This window comes from Ochotona princeps, chromosome 2 (assembly GCF_030435755.1).
Source record: "Ochotona princeps isolate mOchPri1 chromosome 2, mOchPri1.hap1, whole genome shotgun sequence".
Lineage (NCBI taxonomy): Eukaryota > Metazoa > Chordata > Mammalia > Lagomorpha > Ochotonidae > Ochotona > Ochotona princeps.
The window spans coordinates 165,729,970-165,756,596 of NC_080833.1; the positions used below are offsets into that span (position 1 = coordinate 165,729,970).

General features: G+C 42.6%; 1 protein-coding gene across 4 annotated transcripts in view; it reads right to left on the reverse strand.

Moving 5' to 3' along the window:
• Window positions 1-26,627, reverse strand: part of ACBD6 (acyl-CoA binding domain containing 6) — a 188,839-nt gene that overhangs the window by 159,324 nt on the left and 2,888 nt on the right. For all 4 annotated transcript variants that reach the window (XR_009244954.1, XM_058660737.1, XM_004598636.3 and 1 more), the window contains exon 3: window positions 23,897-23,993. Coding sequence is in view for 3 of the 4 variants with exons in the window: in XM_058660737.1 (XP_058516720.1) it covers window positions 23,897-23,993 (97 nt within the window). In the remaining variant the exon portion in view is untranslated. The remainder of the gene's footprint in view (window positions 1-23,896; window positions 23,994-26,627) is intronic.

The window sequence follows — 26,627 nt, forward strand, 5'->3', positions numbered from 1 at the left end:
ATTCCTATCTTTTAGATACATAGATAACTAAATAGAATCTAAAAAAAATAATAAGATCAGTCTTTAAACAGAACGAAAACACTCTCCAGAAAACTCCACTAGGTCCATACATTGCTGTGGTTAGGAATTCATCTGAAAAGGGAGGGGTGTGGGGGAGGACTTCCTGACATCATTTATGAGCATATTTCTAAGTATTTGCTATTTGAAGATGTCTTGGCAGTGTGATTATAATACCTATTCAACAAGAACCTAACACTTTCCCAAAACTTTCCGGATTCCTTGACTTGATGTATCACTGAGCGTAAATTTTTAATACTTTGTTTTATTAAAATAATTATGATATTCATTAAAATTTGCTTAATAGTTCGTCTATGTACAAAATGCCACTAAATAGTTCATAAATGCCAAAAAATTTTTAAATACTTCCAAATTGGTCTGGAAAACTTGCCTTTTAAAACATCTTATTTTTTTCCTGGTAGTTACATCAATATTATTCAGCTTTTACTACTGAAAAGACAAAAGTTATAACATCCATACAGCGACTACCAATGATAACCTAGAACAAGAATCGGAATAAAAGAGTTAACGACCCTCAAAGAAAATGAAGAATCATGTCGTCTGCTTTATAGGTATTCTTTACTTCCAACCCTATCTAATTACTCATGGTCTTAAGCTATTCATTAATAAGTTGGCTAAAGTAACCTATAAATACTCCTTTGGGGCATGTCATTTGTAATACTGATTTATTGAACCACTGTTTCCCAGTATAGGTCTGGCCCTGAGTTTACAATTAGGACACATAATATGGGAAATAGAACGAGGATTCACTATCTCACTTTATGAAATAATCCGGTGTTATGAAACGGTAGTTTCATGAAACTGGAAATGTTGGCTTTTGTGATGTAGTTTTAAAACCATCTTTTCAGGAACAGGTGATATCAAAAAACCTAGTAGTTATGGTTCTATAAAAATCCCAAGAAACAGATTACATACTTTGTTTTGTTACATATATTATTTCCCATTTACAGTAACTGCCACTAACTAGGAGCACAGTAGTTACCCAAATATGTTTTTCTCAATGCTTAGAGCTTAAAGTGTAGCTCAGAGAAAGGACACAATGAAAGTAGGCAAATACAGTTTAAAGGAAAAGTACAAACCTCCTAGCTTTAACGTTAAATTTCATGATTTTCTTCCAAATTCTATGGGGCAACTGTCTCAAATACTGTTTCCTTCCTTTATTATGAAATAAACTGGCTCAGTCTGTAATGACAGACTCACCCCGAGGAAAGTTCTGACTTAGCAATACGGTACAATGTTCATAGTGGGTGTTCAATAATTATTGATCATTAACGAAAGTCACGAGTGATAAATACAAAACACGAGACTGTATTTCTTCCAAGACAAGTAATGCACTGGTTGATGAGTCCAAGCCATCAGTAACTGAAACCATCAAATCTGTTCATTGATTGCTAGGAATTCATCCTAAGGAAACAGATAAGTAAATGAAAATGCAAGTGAAAAGGGGATGATTGCAGCATAACTGGTAAGAGGAGAAAACCACAAACAAGGAAACTTCCCAACACAAAACACTGCCTAAATTAAGTTCACAGCATATAAAGTAAAAAGTAAAAATCCTTCTCTTTACTTTCCTCCCCAACTCCACATTATTTCTTTCAATACTGTGTCTACGTTCACACACAAACTGGCCTGATCCATTTAGAGGCTTGCTGTCCTACAGCGTGATCACACTAAACATACTGGCTTGACGCTGTTGAGCACACACTGTATCATGGATGACCGTTCACATGAATTATAGGATTGAATTATAGGATGCATCATTAACCATCTCCCCGGGGATCATTCAGATGGTCCTGAGTTTTCAGTGAGGCAGCAGTGAACATCCACACACAGGTGTCTCCAGCACCTGCAGACATTGCTACAGAATAGTCTTAAGAGTAACACTGCTAACTTCTCAGTCTGCATTCGCTACAAAACAGAATCTGAGGCAAAGCTAAGGAATATTTAGAAAGCAAAACCTCAGGATATGAAGCATGAGAGGCAGAGGGAGGCGAGCACACCCGGAGGAACAGCAGAGGATGTCTGTCCAGTCAGACCATGGACCACAGAAAGGAAAAAAAACAACTCTAGGCCAACTGTTAACTATCTCTTCCTTCTCAATGGTCCAAGTTTTCCATTTAATCTCTTCAGTCAGTGGGGTTAGAGTCTCAGCCACCCCAACCACTTGAAGCAGTCAGCATTTCCATGAGTCTGGCTGAAGCTCCACGCACATCAGAGCAGATAAGGGGGCGGTGGCTTAAGGGCAAGAAACCACATTCTAGAAGACTTGTAAAAACTTACACTCCACTAAAAGTATATAGTGGTGTCCACAAGCTTTCCAATTCAATGAGTCAGAACAGAAGTAGTAAACACTGTTTTATTTCACATTTCTTGCTTGTTCGTGAGGCTGAACATCCTTCCCTGTTTCACAGCATTTGTTGTTGTTCTGGGCAGGGTTTATTCATATTCATTTCCGGTACATTTTCTCACCATTGCATTGCAACTCTACTGTACGATCTGTTATTCTCAACTCTGTTCTACTTCCTAAAATTACTTCAGGTTATCTGTAAATGAACATCTAAGATCATCAACTAACTTCAACACAGTGCCATTAAAGCTTGGACAGCTGTTCTGCTCACAGATGTAACAGAACAGCATGACAGCTGTTCCATCTCCAATTTCCAGGTCACATTTGCAGGGTCAGAGAAACCGGCATATCAGGAAAACATGCATTTCCATTCAGGAACCACATATCTTGACTTCTGGGTGGAAACAATGACACCTGCCTGTCATCACCTTTGTCCGTTAGCCAACTAAACTGTACTGCCAGTTGGCAACTCAAACCCCGTCTTATTTTTTTAATTGTTAGCATTGTAGGGTTCTGACTGCCAACACATCTCTCCCTAACAATGTAGAGCCTTTTTCCTTAAATAGGATAGACACTGAGAAATTCAGTGCCTAATCTGTGATCTTCCTACTCTTGTGTTCTTTTTCCTTTTTAAGAATCAACCTGCCTGCCTGCTTTTCAGATCTGATTACTACACTGTACCTAAAATTTAAACACATCACTTCACTTTTTTTATCTTTGTTATATTCTAAAAATTAAAAGTACAACAAACATGACAACTTTGACTGTAAAGCTGTAAAACTAGCACTACATTTGGCCTCAAAATAGAAGCTGTGTCAAATAACTGCTCATCTTGCTTCTCATGTATTATTATGTAAATAAAACTACACTGCTGCCAGAATAGAATGCTTTAAGGTGAGCCAGAAAATAAGCAGTATTTTTTTTAAGTTTCTTAAGAAATTCATGTGAATCGAAATGGCGGACTCAGAACCCTAACCAAGAAAAGACGGAAGACAGAACAGGTCAATCAAGCACCTCAGCTATATGTTGGCAGCGAAATACTGAGCAAATGAAGACTCTATGATGGGCTATGTCAATCAGTGGATTCTTCAACGACCTCATCCTGCTCGGAGTGGCGAGACTGGCAGCAATTCATAACTGGTGAACTATCAAAACCACTTGAGCAAGTATCTCAGAGCATGCCCCACGTCCGGAACCTGGGGTGGGTGGGAGACTGGGTGGGGCTTCTCCCTCAATATCCCCTTTACCTCAGATATATGAAGGAAACAATATGGAAATAATAGTCTTACCCACTTTTCTATAGCCCTTGTACCTTTTTACCATAATTAACTATGTAAAGATTGTCAAAAATAAAATAAAAAGAAAAAAAAGAAACTATATAATTAAAAAAAAAAGAAATTCATGTGAAAAGAAATAATATAGACAGGCAGAGTCCCCCTCAAATGCCCAAAACAGCAGGCTGTGCTGGGTGCAAAATCAATCCATGCCTGCCACAAGGGTGGCAGGGCCCCAACTACTTAAGCCATCGCTGCGCCCTCTCAGGCAGAACCGTGGCAGAAAGCTAGCTTAGAGCAGAGGCAGGACTCAAACCCCAATCAGGCACTACCATATGGGCTTTCCAACCAGAATAACTGCTAGGCCAAACTAACCCCACAAAAACAATAGAGTATTCTTTGAAAAAAATTTTCACTTAATTCAAAAGGCAGAGAGAGAAAAAGAGAGGGAGAGAGATCATCCAATAGTTGTTTCATTCCCCCAGATGTTCATTAGCAGCTAGGGCTGGGCCAGTCCAAAGATGGCAGCAAGGATTTCAATTCACACATCCCACATGGTGGTAGAAACCCAAGTATATGAACTGCCTCCCAGGGTGAACACTGGCAAGAAAACCCAATGGAGAGTGGAAGCCAACCTGAACCTGGAGGCGCTCCGACATGGGACGCAGGCAGCCCACCAGCAGCCTAACCACTAGCCCCACGAGAGCAACACATGCTTCTGAAAGTGTGCTGTCTTCTAAGTCTCTTGACAAGATTTTCAAAAAGTAAATGTATTGATTTTAAACTTGATTAAGAAAACTGAACACACACACACAGATGACAGATTCAGCATTAATGGAGAAAAAGTATTTCTTAATTGAATTCAAGGAATGTGAATTAGAACGAACCAAATCAGTCCTATATGAATCCAGGTTCCCTACAGTACAGCCACTCAAGGAAAATGTATTAATTTTTCCTTCTTGGTGATTTCTCTACAATTGCAGCCTGGCCACTTATTCAACTCGGCACTCACCAGTCTCTTCTGCAATATAACACTGCTTGCTCCCCACTTCATTCTGGCAGCATAATAACAAAATTCTTGCCTCTCTTGAGGATATCTGACACACTAATGAAGTTGTATTTGATTTCACTCTACAATTCACATTTCTTACATGCACAATTTCAATGAGTTATAATGCTGCTTCACAACTTTGAAATATGACAATGCCTACAAATCTCAAAAAGCAAATCATGTCAAATATCATAAGATTCCAACAATACAAATCAGTAGAAATAGAAAGAAACTAAACCACATCCTTTTTTACCTTGCTCCAAAACAGCTCACATTATATTAGTTCATTTTCCCAAATCAAACGTTTTAAAAAATGCATACTAAATTTCCCTATGCTGTATTTCAATCAATTGCTTAAGCTGAGATACCATGTCATAAATAACGTACTTGATCATAAATTTGTCAAAGACCATAAAATCAAAGACATCCAACATCTACAAATTAAAATGAAAAAAAAAAACCCTCATAAACTAAACAATGAAAAGAAGTTATATAAGATTCCAGTTGGCCAGCTAGTTGTCTATTCCAAACAGATTCAATCCTTGTTCTCTACACTGACGGTAAGAATATGACCATGTAGGAAAACCACTTTGGTCTAGTCCTTCCATTTGCTTTTCTCATAAATTACAGGGGTGTGGGGGAAAAGTCGATCACCTTCAGATGCCAGACTGAACAAGCAAGGATGTGAGGCTTAAGCAGAGGCCTCTGCATGGCATGAGGTGCGGGCTACCTGTAGCACAGCACTCAGCTAAACTCGAGGGCATATCACCTTTCAAACCCACAGAGGCGCACAAGCCTCCGGGGACTCTACTCACACCACTCACGTGGAACTCCAGTGTGCAGAACCCTTAACAGCTCTACTGCTTTTACATTTACAGCACGTGGCAAACCAACATCTTAGGCACTAAGAGGTCACTTTGCCTGTGCTCACAAGAAATTATTCTAAAAAACATAGAAAAAGAAATTGAATAGATTTTTGAGGTACATGATCAAAATGAGATTTAAAGCCAAAAGCCATTGTGTAATGATGAATAAAATTATACTAAATATTTTAAAAAGTGTTATTTGAATAAAAGTACATTTAGTTGTCTAAACTTTCACAGTGTTTTGCAGTCATCAGTGAACAAAAATGACATGGAAGTTTGTCACTTAAAAATGTATTGTTTTCTTGGGGCTACCAACTGACACACCAGCAGCCTAGATGAGCGACGGTTTGAGGCCTGACTGCTTCACTTCCCTCCAATTCCCTGTTAATGAGTGTTAATGAGTTTGGCAGAGCAGAAGATGGCCCAAGTGTTTGGACCCCTACACCCATGTGGGAGTCCCAGAAGAGGCTCCTGGCTCCTTGCTTCAGACCACACCAGCTCTGGGGAGTGAACCAGAGGTGGAAGATCTCTGTCTCTCATTCTCTCTGTAATTCATGACTCCTGGCTTCACCCTGGCCCTGCCCGGCCATTGCTACCATTCTCTCCTCTATCCCCTCTAAGTTGGACTTATTTATTTATACTAGAAAAGGAGATTTAAAAAGAGAAGGAGAGAGAGAGAAAGATCTTCCTTCTGTTGGTTCACCCCGCCAAGTGGCAGCAACTTTCAGAGCTGAGCTGATGCAAAGCCAGGAGGCAGGAGCTTCTTTCAGGTCTCCCACATGTGTGTAGGGTCCCAAGGCTCTGGGCGGTCCTCTACTGTTTTGCCAGGCCACCAGCAGGGAGCTGGATGGGAAGCGGAGCAGCCAGGATATATACCAGGACCCACATGGAATCCAGCACTGCAGGCTGAGGACTGGAGAGCTGAGCCATCATGATGGCCCCAAGTACTTGTATTTATTTTTTTAAATTTTAGAGAGTTAGAGAGACCAACAGAGAGGGAGAGTAATAGAACTGATCTTCTGTCTACTGTTCACACCCAAAATGGCCACAACAGCCAGAGCTGGGCTAGTCCGAATCTAAAAGCCAGGAGCTTCTCTCAGGTCTCCTGTGTGTGTGCAGGGTCCGAGCACTTGGGCCATCTTCCACTGCTTTCCCAGGCACATCAACAGGCAGCTGGGTCAGAAGTGGAGCAGCTGGACTCACACGGTGCCAGATGGGATGCCAGCTCTTCAGGCAGCCACTTTACCCATTATACCACAATGCTGGCCCAAAAGTACTGTTGTATTTTAACTCTTCTATGACTGCATTATGCAAAGAATTGATTTATCTGGCTAGGAGACATGTGGTAAAAAGCTAGACTATAAAATAGGATGCATATATCACTGACAGACAAGAATGATTCAGTATCAGAAGACGACAACGTCAAGGCTGAAGGCAGACTCGGCTGAAACATCCTCTCAGGCATTCCTGAAGACCAGATCACAGTCAAAGGCACACAGTTCTTTCCCGATTCAAATTCTATGAACGATATTACAAACCCAAAAGGTATGAGATGTGTGTGTGTGTGTGTGTGCTCAACAACAACTAAAAACACAAAAATCCTAAGATCTGCTCATTCAATTTTTCAGATTTGTAGGTCAATGACAGTAATTGGATGATTTTGTGATCTTACACTGACCAACAGAAATGCTAGAAGAGGGAGCAAAAAGCTGAGTAGTCTGATATCTAGAGCTTATTGGGGGAAAACACATTCCAAAGTACATTAATTCCTTAAAAATTTCAGAAGATGATATACAATTAATCATTACTAAGCACCTTCAGTAGGATTAGTTTATGCTAAGTAGTGTGGCCTGTGAAGAGGTTCAATAAACATTAGCTGAACTAAATCTCAAAGGACAAATTAACAGCCACCTTCAATTTCACAATACAAATAGACATGAAATCAACAACTACAGAGTATCTGAAAGTGTAGAAATCTGGTAGAGTACTGGAGTAATAAAAAACAACACACAGAATAAAACACATACAAAGTAAGTGATTTCTGGGCCATAAAAATATACTGAGAGCACAAAAATAAGGTAGTGATTAAAGTAACCTGTTATTGTACAAATATTAGGCATTTTAAACAACCAGTCTCTCAATACATCAGACTTCTGCACATGAACAAAATTTGTCAGAGAACAGAGCTCCAAGAGGGAAACCACCCTCAAAATTTACTCTACTAGGGGCTCGGCATGATAGTGTAGTGGTTAAAGTCCTCGCCTTGCACACTCCGGGATCCCATATGGTCACCGGTTCTAATCCCGGCGGCCCTGCTTCCCATCCAGCTCCCTGCTTGTGGCCTGGGAAAGCCTTGGGACCCTGTACCTGCATGGGAGACCCTGGCTTCGGATTGGCTCAGCTCTAGCCGTTACGCCCGCTCAGGGAATGAACCATCGGACGCAAGATCTTCCTCTGTCTCTCCTCTCTGTATATCTGCCTTTACAATAAAAATAAATAAGTCTTTAAAAAAAATTTACTCAACTAGGATTGTAACAAAATTTTAATATCTCCAGTGTTAGGTATTAACAACATCAATAACAAAAAGTTTTTAAAAGCAGATACACTGATTTAAGCATTTAAAAAAAAATTCAAGCAATAAAGGCCAATTCAGGTTAGTTTCTACCTATGGAGCCAGAATTCCACATGGGCACCAGTTCATGTCCCAGCTGTCCTACTTCTTCTTCTTCCTTTTTTTTTTTTAAAGAATTATTTATTTTCATTGGAAAGACAGATTTACACAAAAGGAGAGACAGAGAAAAAGATCTTCCATCTGCTGGTTTACTCCTCAAATGGCTGCACAGCCAGATCCAAGCCCATCTGAAGCCAGGAGCCAGGAGCTTCTTCTGGGTCTTACATGTGGGTGCAGGGTCCCAAGGCTTTGGGTCATCCTCTACTGCTTTCCCAGGTTATAAGCAAGGATGTGGGTGGGAAGCCGAGGGGCTGGAACATAAACTGGCACTTGGACGTGGAGGATTAGCCAGTAGAGCCATCGTGCCCTCCACTCACATCACCCCAAGATCACCCCCTTCCCTCTGGCGACTCTGCTGGACCCCTGCACCCACGTGGGAGACCCAGAAGTTCCTGGCTCCTGGCTCAGCTCCAGCCACTGCAGCCATACAGGGAATGAATTAGTGCACGGAAGCTCTTTCTCTCTGTAACCCTGCCTTTCAAATAAAAAGAAATCCTAAAAGATAGAGGCAAGGCTATTTGTGATACAATGTTACTAACCTAAGGGTTTTAACATGCCTAAATTCTTAGTAATAACATCAAATTCTTTTTTTAATAATTTTTTTAAAAGATTTATTCATTTTATTACAGCCAGATATACACAGAGGAGGAGAGACAGAGAGGAAGATCTTCCGTCCGATGATTCACTCCCCAAGTGAGCCGCAACGGGCTGGTGCGCGCCAATCCGAAGCCGGGAACCAGGAACCTCTTCCAGGTCTCCCACGTGGGTGCAGTGTCCCAATGCATTGGGCCGTCCTCAACTGCTTTCCCAGGCCACAAGTAGGGAGCTGGATGGGAAGTGGAGCTGCTGGGATTAGAACTGGCACCCATATGGGATCCCGGGGCTTTCAAAGTAAGGACTTTAGCCGCTAGGCCACGCCACCGGGCCCATCAAATCCTTTTTGTAATGGTTATTGACATTAAATGCTACATGAAGACAACAGTACGAAGGAGATTAAATACACACACACGCATGCAAGTGTGTGGTTTGGATGTCTAACATCCCCAAAGCCTATACACTAAGGGCCGTGTCCCCAAGGTGGCACTCCTGGAAACAGGGGACCCTTGAAGAGGTGCGGCGTGGCAGAAGGTTCTTTAGTTCCTGGAGCATACCCTAAGGAGACAGTTCTCCCAGGATGACTGTTAGAGCAGCCTGAGCCAGGGCCAGTCAGTCTGTGCCCCAGGTGGAGACTGATCACTCCAGCATGCGCCCCACTGTCTGCCCCGGGGCCCTCACCAGAGCACGCCTCGTACCACATGGACTCTGAGCCTCCAAACCTGGAAACGTCTCAGGCATTCTGGTTCGATAACAAGAAGTTAATACACACATAAACACTATCATCACCGAAACAGTCCTGGATTCGGCTGATCAAATTATAGCTTGGCTTATCCTTCTGTGAAAAAATGAAGTCATGTCCATATTAGTATCTCTTCCTCCGCAAAGGTTACAAATCCTTATGGAAAACATACCACTTTGGTTTAAACAAAATAAGCAATCTTTTGCATTTTCCAACTCTCTAATGATTCCACTGATATTTGCTTATATTCAGTGAGCAATTCAAGAAATAACATTATGCGGGCCCAGCAGCGTGGCCTAGCAGCTAAAGTCCTCGCCTTGAAAGCCCCGGAATCCCATATGGGCGCCGGTTCTAATCCCGGCAGCTCCACTTCCCATCCAGCTCCCTGCTTGTGGCCTGGGAAAGCAGTTGAGGACGGCCCAATGCATTGGGACACTGCACCCGCGTGGGAGACCCGGAAGAGGTTCCTGGTTCCCGCCTTCGGATCGGCGCAGCACCGGCCCGTTGCGGCTCACTTGGGGAGTGAATCATCGGACGGAAGATCTTCTTCTCTGTCTCTCCTCCTCTGTGTATATCTGGCTGTAATAAAATGAATAAAAATCTTTAAAAAAAAAAAAAAGAAATAACATTATGTTGTCAAGGCAGAATACAAAGCTGTAAAACCATCCTGAAACAGACCCAGAGTATATTGCTCCTGTAAACATTATAAAAGAGTAAGTGTACCAGAATAAAACAGTTGCGTTTAACAAGATAGGTAGTCCTAGAAAAGAACACCAAATTCCAAAACTAGGGTCAAACATCTGATAATAGTTAAGGAGATATTAGCTGAAAACATATTGTAAAATGTCTTCAGCAATGTGCTATAAGGAAAATTTTGCAGGTATCAAAGGCAGGCAAGTCCAGCCCTGAAGTTTTGCCATTACACTTTCCAGCTATTGGCTGGTTACCCCAGCTCGTGGATAAATATTCTGATCTCTTGGGTCCTGTTTCCCTCATCTGTAAGAGGAACAGCATCATGTCTACCACACTGGCCTGCTAAAGGACGACCAGAGACTGACACAACTTCAAAACCTTACACACACCCATAGAAGGCTACAACATTTTCAGATGTAAAGACAGTAAGATAATATTTTTTGAAATTACCTCAACTGATCATTAAAATGTTCAGTATAAATTTTAAGCTTTCAGTGTCTAGCCTTATAATTATTTAAGAAACAAAAATAAACATAAGTTCATTTTCACAGAAAATCAGTGACTTTAAATTATGAGACACTGCCCTCTACAGTCCACTGAAAAGAAGACATGTGAATTATATAATCCCTGGAGTTATTATTTTTTTTTTGCTCCTGAAACAAAATTCTTTTGTTAAATAAAGCTTTAAAAACCTCTGTCCCAATCCTCTCCCCGCAAATTGGCTTACACTAGAGAACTAGTTACTTAAAAATATCCTTCAATTTCACTGAAAGTTCTCTATTCTGGTCAGGTGCACCTAACACTTTTTTTCAGTTAAATATAGCATTTCACGTTCCTGCATAAAGGTTACAGTATTTAACACAATTCCTCTAACTCAAACTGCTTCAGAGAAAATGTATGTTAGAAAATACGAGCACAATCCAGACTCAACACAGGGAATACCCGACTCAGAGGCAGCGCGTTCAGCTTCTCCGTGACTCCCCGTCCACACGGCTCTCTCATCACTAGGGAAATTACATAGAGCAAAAACAAGCAGCAGTCTAGCAAACCAAACGAAGAAGGCAATTTGGCCAAACCGTATTTCTGGCTATATGCACTCAAACTTTTCCTCCACTTCCCTCTGCACCACACAATGCAACAGCCAGCTAAGTTCAAGTTAGTTCAACATCCTCTGACAATCTTCCACGTTTCGAGCACTATGCTGGTAGAGGGAGTATTCACAAGAACGAGATACAGTAATTCTAATTCCGGAAATGTCTTCAGTACAAGGGGGAAAGGTCACTTCCATTCAAAATAGTTATATACAAAGCACTGACCACAGGGAATAGGAATTTTCCTACTTCAGTACAGTCAAGGGGTGAAGACAAGACTCTGTGGTTGAAAACATCTTGAGATGGCTTCTGCATTGTGGCGCAGTGCAACCCAAGGCGGAGTGCCAGCTGGAATCCCGGCTGCCCCATTTCCCGTCCAGCTCCTTATCCGTGTACCTGGGAACGCGGCAAAAGCTGGCCTGTTTGGGCCCCTGCCAATAACGGAGCTATGGATGGAGCGCCAAGATCCTGGTTTTGGCCTGTGCCAGTCTCCCTCATTTGCAGGTCATTTGGAGAATAAACCAAATGGACAGAAGATCTCTCACTCTTTCTGAGTCTCTTTCATGCTCTCAAATAGATGAATAAGTATTTTTAAAAATATATTTAAAACAAAGTAATAGCAGTAGCTGGTGGGTTGAGTACCTTGAACAGAAAAGAGGAAAAAAAATATCCTGAACTGAATATTACAAGATGAGTATAAATTAACCTAGTTAAGTAAGCAGTGTTTTCCAGAGAAACAACTGAATCAAGATCAGAAGAACTGTGAGGTGTGCTTTCACAGTGGTTACCGACAGCTCTAGCAAGTGCTTCAAAGTAATTTGCAAGCCCATAAAAATCAACAAAAAACCAGATGACAGGGCTTTGCTGCAGTAAATGGTAAGACTGAAGTTAAGTGTGAATGTCTGTATTTTTATTTATTTAGGATTTGGAAGGCAAAGAATTGGCAGAGAAACAAAGATTGAGAGAGAGAGAGAGAGAGGGAAAATCTTTCATGTGCTGATTCACTCCCCAAATGCCCACGACAGCAAAGGCTGTCCTAAAGCTGAAATCCAGGAACTCAATGTGAGTCCTCCTGTGGGTGGCAGGAACCCACATACTGGAGCCATCACATGCTACCTCCAAGGTGCATGTTAACACAACCTAAGGGCATCAATGCAGTACACTGCCATCCCAAGCTGTATCTCAACCGCTATGCCAAAGGCCTGCCCGAAGCACCTGCAGCATCCAAGCTACCAACACAGAGATCGTGACACACAGTCACGATGATGAAACAATACTGAAAGGAAACAAGTCCAAGCAGTGTGACAGTAAAGGAATCTAAAACAAAAGATGAGGAGAGGGAAGGGATGAGAGCCAAGTATGGATACAAAACAGATTACAGAGGACTTGGTATGACATACGAATTCTGGCCACATCCGCACTTCCGTAAGCCACTGCAGGTGCAGTGTGGAGAAGAGCCTTTGCAGGGCCGGACTCACAACAAGAACGTCTAGGAGAAAGTTCCAGCAGTTCAGACAGAGACACACGAAGAGCTAGCAGGGATGGAGGCAAAGAAATGAGCAGAAGTGGAATGTGCAGAAGGTAAAATCAGTGAGATCTGTTAACCAATTAAATGAGCCAGTACGAAACAGTGAGCAAAGATTCTGGAACCACTGCTAGCTTGGAACATGCTGAGCTTGAAGTGTCCCCACGACACTAAAGCAGCCCCGTTTCTCCGTGAGCATCAGGAAGCTCGGTGAGACAGGCAGAGCTCTGCAGGTGGAGGCAGCCTTAGAGGCACCTGACGCAGCTCACCTTACACTTGGAGCAGAACCAGCCTCGCAGGCACTAGCAGCAGTAACTGCCTGGAGCTAAGTCCACCTGCTCTCCTCTGATAAGGAATGCACTTCTCTATAAAGCACCATCCGGGACCCTTCCGCATAATTACCAACTTCCACTTCACTCATGTTAACGACCTGGCCCATGAAGTCATTGGACTCTGAAAAACTCTTTTTTCATGACTCTTACCTTAAAAATTCTAAGGAACATCAAAATGATCAGGTCTTTAAGCTCAGAATAAACACAGGCTGTGATTTACAGTTCCAAAATGGTGGACAGAAACACAGCTTTGAGAATCTTTAATACAAAAGAAATTCTGAGGTATAGCGAGAGTCCTACTGACATCACACTCTGTAATATTCCTATCTAAACATGACCTTCACCATTTACATATTACTGCAAAACACACTTTCCTCATGTGGATATTTTAAGCTCTTAAGCAACATTGTTAATATCTAACTTTAAGTGCTTACTTGGCTATTTATTTTCAGATTTTAAGTGGAATTATTAAAATAAAACCCTGCACATCTACACGTCCTATAAGTGTGTGGAATTAAATACAGCCTTTAAAAAAATTTTTTTATTAGAAAGGCAGATTTTTACAGAGAAGAGACACAAAGATCTTCCATCCACTAGCTCACTTCCCAAACGGCTGCAACAGCCAGAGCTGAGATGATCCAAAGTCAGGAGCCAGGAGCTTCTTCCAAGTCTCCCACACTGCTACAGGGACCCAACGCTTTGGACCGTCTTAGACTGCTTTCTCAGGCCACAGGCAGGGAGGCGGATGGGAAGTGGGGCTGCTGGGATTAGAACCAGTGCTCATATGGTATGCTGGCTCTGCAGGGTAGATGAGCCAGCTGAGTTATCATGCTGGCCCTTATATACAATCTTGAGTATATATTATGCCCCAAAACTTGAGGAAGTAGAAAAGCCAACAGAGGGTCAGAAATACACCCTGAGGGAAACATGTAGAGGGGGTGTGCTATTCATCCTGGAAACTAGAACGAGCAAGAATTCAGGATGACCTAAGACTTCCAGCAGGTGCTGTCTCTGGTAAATCGTGAGGTGGCGTGCTCAGAACACAAGGCTGAATCCCACGCAGTCCTCTGGGCTAGACGCACAACTCCTGAGATTCCTTCTGCAGTGACAGCCTCCATCATGAGAAAATACAATTTAAACAATGATTCTCTAGCATAAGGCAATCAGAACAAAAATTCAACTTAATACTAATACCTGACAATCAACAAAAATCAAATGTGAATGACAAGGAAAAAGAATCAAAGAAAGTAAATTTTTGGCAAAAGTAAATGAATCTGACAATGTCTTACATATAAATTCCAAAAGGTATATCTATCATTGTGGGTAAATATATGAATATTACATGCGCAAACTTATCTATTCTTTCTATGACTTTTTATAGACCAAAGTAGGCAGACCATGGTACACACAGCACAGATGAATAACTAAAAGCTTTGCAAAAGGTGAGAGGACTACTGGACATAACCAATGATGCAGCCACTGAAGCAAACAAGACCAGCATCAGTGCTCCCCCCATGGCATCCACGTTCATGGACAATACACAAATATCCAATGGATCATCAGAGTCAGCAGACACTGAAAAGAATAAAGGTGCTAATAGGATCACAAGTAAACCTAGACTACCCAATGAGAATAGAGCACAAAGGAAAAGATGGTCAACGAGAATCAGGCTGTTAGTAACAGTGCTGAGGGGCTGGTGCGGGGCCAGACCATTACCACACCTGGAAGGCAGAAGATGGTGTGTACGTGGGCCCCTGCCACCCATGTCACCCATGTGGGTGACAAAGATGGAGCTCCTGGCTCTTGGCTTCAGCCTGCCTGGCCCAGCCTTGGCTACTGAAGCCACTGGGGGAGTGAACAGATGGAAGGCCTCTCTCTGTCTCTCCCTCTCCATAAACAGACACACACACACACACATGCCTATGCCTTTCAAATAAATAAACTTTAATTCTCGCCTTGCATGTGCCGGGATCCCATATGGGCACCGGTTCTAATCCCAGCAGCTCCACTTCCCATCCAGCTCCCTGCTTGTGGCCTGGGAAAGCAGTGGAGGACGACCAAAGCCTTGGGACCCTGCACCAGTGTGGGAGACCTGGAAGAAGCTCCTGGCTCCTGGCTTTGATAGGCTCAGCTCAGCTCCGGCCGTTGAGGCCACTTGCGGAGGGTGAATCAGCAGAGAGGAAATCTTTCTGTCTCTTCTTCTCTCTGTAAATCTGACTTTTCAATAAAAAGAAATAAATCTTAAAAAACAGTTGTCGGGGGCAGTGTGGTAGCATAGCAAGCTAACCTTGCCTGTGGCACTGGCATCCTACATGGATACTGATTTGAGTCCTGGCTGAACCACTTCCCATCCAGCTCTCTGCTTACGGCCTGGGAAAGCAGCAGAGGATGGCTCAAGACTTTGGGACCCTGCAGCCCTACTTGACATCAGAAAGAAGCTCCTTTCTCCTGGCTTTGGAGCACTCACTTACCACTTGGCAAGTGAATCCGTGGAGGGAAGATCTATTAATCTCCTCTTTCGCCATAACTCTAATTTGCATGTAAAATAAATAAAATAAAAATTTTAAATGTTAAAAAAAATTGCTGACATGCACAGAAAGTCCTAAAAATTACCTGAGAATAAAATCTTATTTTATCTAGCATGAGCTTTTGCTCCCTCTGCTGGTCACCAGAGATTTTACGAGGTTTAAGCAGGAATCCAGGCAGTGATCAAAATGAAATTGTAGAAACTGTTCAGGATAAGCCTTATGTAAATGAATCAATTACCACATAGAGAAAATTTACTTTTAAAAAATTTAGTGAGGCCTGGCATGGTTGCTCAATGGCTAAATCCTTGCCTTGAATGCGCCGGGATCCCACATGGCTGCTGGTTCATGTCCTGGCCACTTCCCAGCCAGCTCCCCGCCTGTGGCCTGGGAAAACAGCTGAGGACGGCCCAAAGCCTTGGGACCCTGTATCCGTGTGGGAGACCCTGAGGAGAATCTTGGCTCCTGGCTTGGGATCAGCCACTGTGGCCACCTGGGGAGTAAACCAGTGGATGGAAGATCTTCCTCTCTGCATCTGCTACTTTCTGTAAATCTGCCTTTCCAATAAAAATAAAATAAATCTTAAAAAAAAGAAAAATTTAGAGACGCTGTGCATGGAGTCTCCCCTCGGCTCCCAATCCAGTTCCCTGCTAATACACTCTGGAAAGCAACGGGCGATGGTGCCTGCCACCTCTGCGGAGGGGAGAGGTGGGGGGACCAAGACGGAGCTCTGGGCTCCTGGCTTTGCCTTGGCCTAGTCTTGATTGCTGCAGACACTGGAGGAGTTTACCAGCAGACAGAAGCATGCTCTCACTCTCTTTCCCTCTGTCACTCAACACTTTCACCTTGTTAGAAGTTTCAAGTCAGAAAATATTTCCTGGGCCTGGCGTGGTGGCCTAGAAGCTAAAGTCCTAGCCTTGAACGTGCTGAGATCCCATATGGGCACCAGTTCTAATCCCAGGGGCCCCGCTTCCCATCCAGCTCCCTGCTTGTGGCCTGGGAAAGCAGTTGAGGACAGCCCAAAGCCTTGGGACCCTGCATCCATGTGGGAGACCTAGAGGAAGCTCCTGGCTCCTGGCTTCAGATCAGCACAGCTCTGGCTTTTGAGGTCACTTGGAGAGTGAATCATTGGACTGAAGATATTTCTCTCTGTCTCTCCTCCTCTATCTATCTATCTATCTCTGACTTTGCAACAAAAATAAATAAATCTTTAAAAAAATATATTTCCTTTCTTATTCAGCGTAAAAGCTATGATCCCTAGAAAATAAATACCCTGTGCTTAATTCTACACTTCATTTTTCTTTCTCTCCCCCTCATCCCCATGTATAATTCAGTTTTCCCTACAGTTGCTAGAGCACATGAGGCAGGACCCTGCCCTGGAAGAGCCCTGCACTAGCTGTTTGCTCCACAGCAGGTGTCGGGAACCATTCCTCTGCAGAGGCATCTGAATATTTCTAACACCATTGACAGCTCCAAAATCATCAGCTTAAAAATTAACCTGCTATAGTATACTGAATGTTCAGGGCTGCCTATGGTTGCATGGCAGAGGCAGACCAAATGGTTCCTGGACCTTCAATGGCTTGTAGGCTGCGAGTTCCCCATCTCTGCTCTACATTACACAGAACATCTTTCGCCGTAAATGGTCATTCTTTCACTTCCTTCAAATCCACAATCACTGTAACCTCTGCAATGAGCCCGCCTTGTGCATCTTAAGGCTATAACGTTTCCTTCTGGGTGAAGTTCTCCACTGCTCTCTCTCCACAGTGTGAAACCACCTCCTGGCACACTATGACGTTTAATACATGAGATAGAAATATACATGTTGATATAGGATCGATGGGTGAAAGCTATGTAAATACGTATATGTACACATGACATATGGGTTACTTAGGTAGTGTCTACTACCTACACTTACATGTGTACACCTGGTGTCTGCTGAGAGGGCCTGCAAGCAATGAATGACTCCCTGGCAGCAATGAGCACACCCAGCATCTGGTCCTTGGTTCCTAAATACTATTCTCCCCTAAAATGAACTCAAGGGAAAAGGCTGACTCCAGGGCTGGGGAAGGAAGCACCAGTGGGCCTGGAAGGTGTCCTGAATTGTGACCCTACAAAAGACACATGCATGTCCTAACCTCAGACACCCGTGCATAAGACCTCAGCCACGATGAACTAAGAGGATGTTATAGCAGAGTGGGGTAGGCTCTAAAGCCCAAGGACTGGTGTCTTCAAAACAGAAAGGAGAAGGAGATACACAGCCACGGGAAAGGAGGCACACAGAGCTAGACTAGAGGCAGGCTCCCACAACCTGGGAAGAGCCAACAACGGAAAAAGCAAGGCAGCTTTCCTACAAGCTTCAAAGGGGGCATGGCTCTCTAACAACTGTTTTCAGACTTCCAGCCTCCACAGCTGTAAGAGAATAACCTCTGTTTGCTTAACCCACAAAGCACTAGGAGCCACAAGAAATAGCGCTCGGAACATCTTATGCCAGAACATAAGCAAATGCTTAAAGAATGATGGGACTCAGCCAAAGGACACAGGTACTATGCTGGGCATGCTCAGTAGCCAAGCAGATAATGTTAAAGGATTGTATCTACATTGAGTAATAAAATCCACATGTCTACAGATATAAATAAATACGCACTGGAAAAGTAAATCACCACGGGCTTCAATGTCCATACTCTTTCTTGTTCAGTAGACCAACCCAATCACTCTTTAGTTGGGCTATTTCTTAGAATTGTGTGTACATAGCAAATGCTCTTCATGAATAAGGGAACATCTCTCCAACCTCTGCTGAACAGCAGGCCTGCTTCCATATGCTGTAAAATAGCTCAGCTGTTCCATCCCTATAACACAACTCACTCCATGCAGGAATCCAACCCCAGTGTGCCACCCCCACGAGACTGCGGGCAAGTTGATGCAAACCGCGTAAGCGCGCACGCAGCCAATCATAAAGTCCTTCGGCTCTGACTCAGGCGCTGTGCTTTCTGCATATCTAGAAACAACAAAAAGCTGATTACTTTGCAGCTAGGGTAGAACTCTCTTTCATAAGTCCTCACAATGGGCAAATAAATCAATAGCCCATTCTTAGAGTAGAATGCTGAATGATAAACACACAGTAAATGATGAACTGGAGAACAGGGCATTCACACAGTCACAGTGTCTCCCCACAAGTTACTCCTTAATCACAGAGAAAGTGGGAACCCCACAGCAGAGATATCTGGTAGCCATCACCTTAACAAAGTGATAAGGTCAACATCAATACCGGGGGTAACACTATCACACACTTTCTGCTACAAGGCATTAACAAATACGCGATTCTGTGGTATTCCAAATAAAAAATTGTATAATTTGAATCAAAGAGACAACAGACAAATTTAATATGAGGTACATTCTTCAAAATAACTGGCCTGCATTCTTCAAAAATATCAAAAAGATTGTGAAACTAAAAACATTACAACAAAATTTAATGCATGATCATGGATCAGAATTTTAGGAAATAACTAAGAAGGACATTATTAAGACAAATAATAAATTTGGTATATGAGCTATGGATTTTGATAACATAGTACAGTTATGTAATAGAAAGTTCTTATTTAGGAAATAAAACACTAATGTATTTTCCGGAAAAGGGATACGATACACACAACTTACCTCAAACAGGCTCAGAAACAAACTGTACATGAGTGCAAACAGAGCAATACAGTAAAAACAACAACTGGTAAACATGGACAAAGCTATACGAAATTCTCTGTAAAGCTCTTGAAACTTCTTTTGTTTTTAGTTGCAAGCTAGAAGGATGGAAAAGAGGGAGAGACAAAGATACCCCAGTGTTCACAGCAGCTGGGACGTGGCCAGACCAAAACTGAGTGCCAGGAACCCAAGCCAGGCCTACCACGTGGGCCTCGGGGACTTTCGGCGAGCCGACCTGCTGCCTCCCGGGTTCATCAGAGTAGGAGAGAAGCAGACCCGATACTCCACCCCAGGCACCCAAGTAATGACCTAACCCACGACACCAAATATTCACTCTTATTCTTGAATCTTGTGAAAAATCCTAGTAAGATAAAAATTTACCTTCCTACGCAAAATAGCAAATAAATAAAACAACTGCTTTGATTACTTTACATCCGTAAAGTCAAAATCTTATGGAAAATTGAGTTAATAGATGAGTTTATCTGGTGCAAAAAATTCGGAAATTCATGCTTACTCTTTTTCACACATTTATGAACTTCTTGAAATATTCTCACATTAGACAATCAGTTGGGCAATTCTCACGAGACAATACATTCTCGGGATAAGAAAGACCATAACAGAAAACAGAGTTGAAAGGTGGTATTCCTCATTTTATACTTTAAGGCACCATGTAATTATGACAAAAATAGTAAGTAGTTTTCTTTGAACTTCTAATATTCACACACATCGGTAAGCTTACATTATATACTTTCCAATATTGCTAGATAATTTTACACAAGCTACTAAACCTCTCAGTGCTTGAAATTCCTCATTTAAAAATGCAAACAATAGTAATTTCTAAGATTGTGAATTTTTTTTTTTAAAGATTTTTATTATTATTGGAAAGCCGGATATACAGAAAGGAGGAGAGACAGAGGGGAAGATCTTCCATCCGATGTTTCACTCCCCAAGTGAGCCGCAATGGGTCTGGTGCGCGCCAATCTGATGCCGGGAACCAGGAACCTCTTCCAGGTCTCCCACGCGGGTGCAGGGTCCCAATGCATTGGGCCGTCCTCAACTGCTTTCCCAGGCCACAAGCAGGGAGCTGGATGGGAAGTGGAGCTGCCGGGATTAGAACCGGCGCCCATATGGGATCCCGGGGCATTCAAGGCGAGGACTTTAGCCGCTAGGCCACGCCGCCGGGCCCATGAATTTTTTTTTAAGATTTTTTTTTTTATTACAAAGTCAGATATACAGAGAGGAGAGACAGAGAGGAAGATCTTCCGTCCGATGTTTCACTCCCCAAGTGAGCCGCAATGGGCCGGTGCTGCGCCGATCCGAAGCCGGGAACCTGGAACCTCCTCCAGGTCTCCCACGTGGGTGCAGGGTCCCAAGGCTTTGGGCCATCCTTGACTGCTTTCCCCCGACCACAAGCAGGGAGCTGGATGGGAAGTGGAGCTGCCGGGATTAGAACCGGCGCCCATATGGGATCCCAGGGCGTTTAAGGCGAGGACTTCAGCCACTAGGCCACCACGCTGGCCCAAGATTGTGAATATTTTAGAAGACAACATACATCAGCGAACACAGTTCGAATGGGTATTGCTCATATTCCACTGTTTTAGAAACAACTATCACAAGAAAGTTATTCAACCTGAAAGGTGATGAACAGAATGCTTTACAGCTCTTAAGGAGTGCGGCTATGAGCTGCCCTTTGCCAGTTCAAGGGCAAAGCAAAAACAAAGCTGCAAGTCCAAGTGGATGGACTCAGAGCACTTAAACATCAAAATGAAGTGAAACATTAAAGCCCACCTCCTAACTTGACTTCAATGCTAAAACTGTTTCAGAATGTATTATAATATTTATGTATTAAACAATGCATTATTTTAAAATAACTCTTTAAAAAATGAAAGTGCCTTTAGTTCTTTACTCCAATGTGTGTACAACAGCTGAGATATGACTAAAAAGCATGGTTTGAACTGCACAGAGAAGAAGCACCTAACCACATGGAAACTACATGCATTTGTAGAAATCATAATTAATTAAGATATTATTTAACATAAGAAATCACACATTCCATCATTTATAGGATTTATAAACCCGAATATCTTCATAGGTAAAGCCTTAGAAACAGCCAAGTATGAATCAATAATTTACAGCTTAAATTGGCATGAAAGTTGAGCCCTGAAGTATACTTTACCTGTGAGAAAAGTTCTGATTTTAAAATTTGGTTTGAAAAAAAGAGAGCTACTGTGTAAAAAATATTTTACTTCAAAATGTTGACCTGCTGACCACACACATTGTAAGTGAAATCTGGCCTTCTACACCTACCATTATTTTGCCATTTTAGAGTCAAATGTGTAAGACTCACACAATGTTTAAGGCCAAGAAGTTGGTAAAACAAACATGAGAGCATGTATATATATATATACATATATATGAAGCTTAGTGAATTTAACAAAACATATACAACATGGGGGAGTGAATCAGTCATTAACTGAGAATATATTTAGTGCTGATGTTTGACACTGAGGTATTCAGTCAAGAAATCTTCATTTCATCAAGACTTTACTACTGCATATATTTTATCAACCAGCATCTCAGATGAAAGTAATAAATGAAAACGGCCTAACACTTTGATGGAAAAAAATCTGATTTGCATTTTTAACATGGTGTCATGGAGGCTCTATTGCATTGACACACTGGCTAGGCATATTTTACAGAAGATTGTTAAATAAACTAGCACACCCTTTGTTAGTTCTTTCTAGATGTTTCAACAAAAGCTTAAGAACAGGCTATATTTAAGTGAGCAAGACACAATGCTTCCAAATCCCAAAAATTTCTCGAATAGACATGATGCATCACGACTGTCAGTTACACCGTAACTCCCTACACCTGCATCACCACTGTCAGTGTTGCACCGTAACTCCCTGTACCTGCATCACCACTGTCAGTGTTACACCGTAACTCCCTGTACCTGCATCACCACTGTCAGTGTTACACCGTAACTCCCTGTACCTGCATCACTGTCAGTGTTACACCGTAACTCCCTGTACCTGCATCACCACTGTCAGTGTTACACCGTAACTCCCTGCACCTGCATCACTGTCAGCGTTGCACCGTAACTCCCTGTACCTGCATCACTGTCAGTGTTACACCGTAACTCCCTGTACCTGCATCACTGTCAGCGTTACACCGTAACTCCCTGTACCTGCATCACTACTGTCAGTGTTACACCATAACTCCCTGTACCTGCATCACTGTCAGTGTTACGCCGTAACTCCCTGTACCTGCATCACTGTCAGTGTTACACCGTAACTCCCTGTACCTGCATCACTGTCAGTGTTACACCGTAACTCCCTGTACCTGCATCACTACTGTCAGTGTTACACCATAACTCCCTGTACCTGCATCACTGTCAGTGTTACACCGTAACTCCCTGTACCTGCATCACTGTCAGTGTTACACCGTAACTCCCTGTACCTGCATCACTGTCAGCGTTACACCGTAACTCCCTGTACCTGCATCACTACTGTCAGTGTTACACCGTAACTCCCTGTACCTGCATCACCACTGTCAGCATTACACCATAACTCCCTGTACCTGCATCACTACTGTCAGCGTTACACCGTAACTCCCTGTACCTGCATCACTACTGTCAGTGTTACACCGTAACTCCCTGTACCTGCATCACCACTGTCAGCATTACACCATAACTCCCTGTACCTGCATCACTACTGTCAGCGTTACACCGTAACTCCCTGTACCTGCATCACTACTGTCAGCGTTACACCGTAACTCCCTGTACCTGCATCACTACTGTCAGTGTTACACCGTAACTCCCTGTACCTGCATCACCACTGTCAGCATTACACCATAACTCCCTGTACCTGCATCACTACTGTCAGCGTTACACCATAACTCCCTGTACCTGCATCACTACTGTCACAGTTACACTGTATTTTGATGCATTTTATCTTCTCGATCACAATTCATGTTTATAATAGCAGAAATCATGCCTTATTTACCTTTTATCCCTGCATAGCAACAATTTGTACTTTCATTGAAGGTGCTTATAAAAAACGCAAAACCTTTCTCTTCCCAAGATTACAATGATCTCAAAACAAACTCTTCACAATTCCAGAAATAAATTATTAAAAACTGAAAATACTGAAAGCAATTTAAAATATTGAAATATAGCACACTTTTATGTTACTATTTAAAGTATAGTGTTCTTAGCTATTGAAATTACTTCATCATCTTTTGAGACACTACAACTTGCAGCCTGTCACTTAAGCCTTGGTTGCCTTTTCAACATGTATTTGAGAGAAAGATGGTAGGTTTGGGGGAAGTGTTATTAACAATGATCAGATCTTACCTGAGGATTCCAACCTGGATCTAATTTTTTAACTACAGCAATATATTCCTGCATGGCTTGACTGGGGCTTGAATCACCAAGTGCTTTCCATGCTTCCCTACAGTACAGAATATCCAAAATGATCCGTCATTAACTACAAATAATACCAACAAAATATTTTTTATTATTAAAAAATACATACACATTTCAAGGTCTGGGATGTTGTGACAACACACAATGCAGAGGGGAGAAGCCTCTCTTTTTATTCTGACCTTCAGTCTGCACAAACAGACTCTCCCACCCTACCCAAGGGGCCTTCTCAAGAGTTCTCTTCCTCATCACCTTCCCCTGTGAAACGTTAATAACCCAAATAGACTGCTAGCTGAGTTTTGGAAGACTACAGACTTTATCGATAAGATTGTAAACTTTTTCATTCCTCAAAACCCCATTTTCACCCTTGCTGACATGGTACAGTCTACTAATACAGATAATTCCAAAGTTATAAACTAACTACATTTGGGGCAACTGGGTAGTATAGAAACAAATCCTCACGTAATAAACAGTCCTTGGGAGACCTTCCAACTTCCACCCTCCCCCCTGGCTGTTATCTCTGGGATAAGAACTAGCCCTCCATCAGGAGGCCTTAGTGAGGAATGTCAAAAACAGGAATTACAGGACAGATATAAAGACACCAAGCATCGTGGCCCATCCTGAGCCCAGAACTGCTAGGCTACCAGGACTGCCAGGACGCAAGGACTGGCACCTTCTGTCTTCCTTGCTATCTTGTTTCCAACCAGGGTTTCTCTACTTCCCTGATCCACTGTAAAAGAGAACTTAGCAACAGTTTTTTCCACTAACTTTCTCCTCCTGTAATGCATATAATGTATTTCTGAGGTCTTGTAAATGTATTCTTAGGGAATTTCTTGGGTTACTTGTATAAATCCTTATACCCTAGCCCGACACACACTGGCTACTGAAAGCTCAGATTTACCACCCATACTATGACATACAGACTAGATATTCCGAATTGCCCTATCATCCCAATAATCTCTTTTGTGACTTTCTTCTAGACCAGGAGCTAAACAAGATTCACACACAGCACTGAGTGTTGTAGGTTTCTGGTCTTCTGCCTTCCATGTTGACTTTTTTAGTCTAAATCAATTGCTTTATACAATATCCATGAATTTGGATTTCTCTGTTTCCTCACCTACATATATTCCCACCAAAAACATTTAATCATGGTTAGAATATTAAGTATTTCAGTACAATCAATACAGAATGCGTCTGGCATTGTAGTGTGGCAGGACACTGGCATTCCATATTGGTGCCAGCTTGTGAATCTGCTGCTTTGTTTCTGTCCCAGCTCCTTGCAAATGGCTTAGGAAAAAGCAACAGAAAAGGGTCCAAGTATGTGGGCCCCTGCACCCACACGGAAGACCTGCAAACAGCTCTTGGCTCCTGGCTCCAGTGGACGCAGCCCCGTCCTTTGCAGTCATGTGAAATGTGAATCAGCAGATAGAAGCATTCTCTCTCCCTTTAACTCTGATTTCCAAATAAACATTATCTAAATGCATGACACTGAGGCCATATTATGTCAGTGTGTCCCATCACCAGAAAGACTGACTTGGTAGGGTATCCATTGGTTTCTCCTTTTCTCCCTTCCCATGGGAGGTGTGGGCACTGCAGGGGGCAGCTTCACCCTCTGGGTTACAACGTTGCTTCCTATTTTGTTTTTATAAAAGTAGAGAGACAGAAAGAGAAATCATCCATCCACTGATTCAATCCTCAAATATTCAAACTAGCCAGGGCTGGGCCAGGTGGAAGCCAGTAACCTTAGCCTGGGCCTCCCTGCAGGTACTGGGTCACCACTCCAATATGAAATGTAGACATCCCAAGCACATCTTTGCTGCGCCAAATACCTGCCTGCGTGTATTTCTTTCAATTCCAGATCTGACGTTCCTTCTCTTTTATAATTAAGGTTCCTTATTGTATGCGATTTCTTTCATTCAGAAGAGGTAAGAGGAAATAAGGTCTTACATGTTATAAGTGAGGACTTCTGAATAACTTCTTAAAAATTGGAAGAGTACAATCTTTCCTATGAATTTGGAGGAGTGGATTTTGTACCTGCTTTTGGGTTTTGCTCGCTTTCTTTCCAAGAGGTTAGTTTAATAGAAACACTTCCTAAGTGCTTTGTGAGGGGCACAAACAACAGGAGAGTGCTGAGAGACAAAGACAGGGGAGGAAAACAGAACCTGGGGTTTATCCTGCGTCCCTCCTTTACTACCTGCCTGCTTTATTCTGAAGGGAAAGTGGGCACCCAGCACAGGTCACGTGGTAGGAGAGGAGACTCTCAAGCCACAGCTTTCCGGGTTATACCTCTTACACATTCACAGGGAAGAAATGGGTGTCTGTATGAACTGTTCATATACCAACATCAAGGTGCAAGACTCCTTTGAAGACTTAACCAAAATCAGATTACTTTAATCCCCTCTCCCAACTGCCTGCTGATGGCAATCTTCTGCAGAGAGATTAACAGGGAAATAATTCCTTAATCTGCTCACTACTTTCTAAATCCTAAAAACCTAGTTCAGGCCTGACTTCGTTGCACAGCGTGTTAAGCCACTGATGGTTTTCATTTCAGCTCCCTCCGCTTCCGAATGAGCTTCCTACAAATGCTGCGAGGGTGGTGAAGACGGCCCAAGCACTTGGGGCCATGCCCTCTCCTGACTCTGCCTGGCCAAGCCCTGGCTTT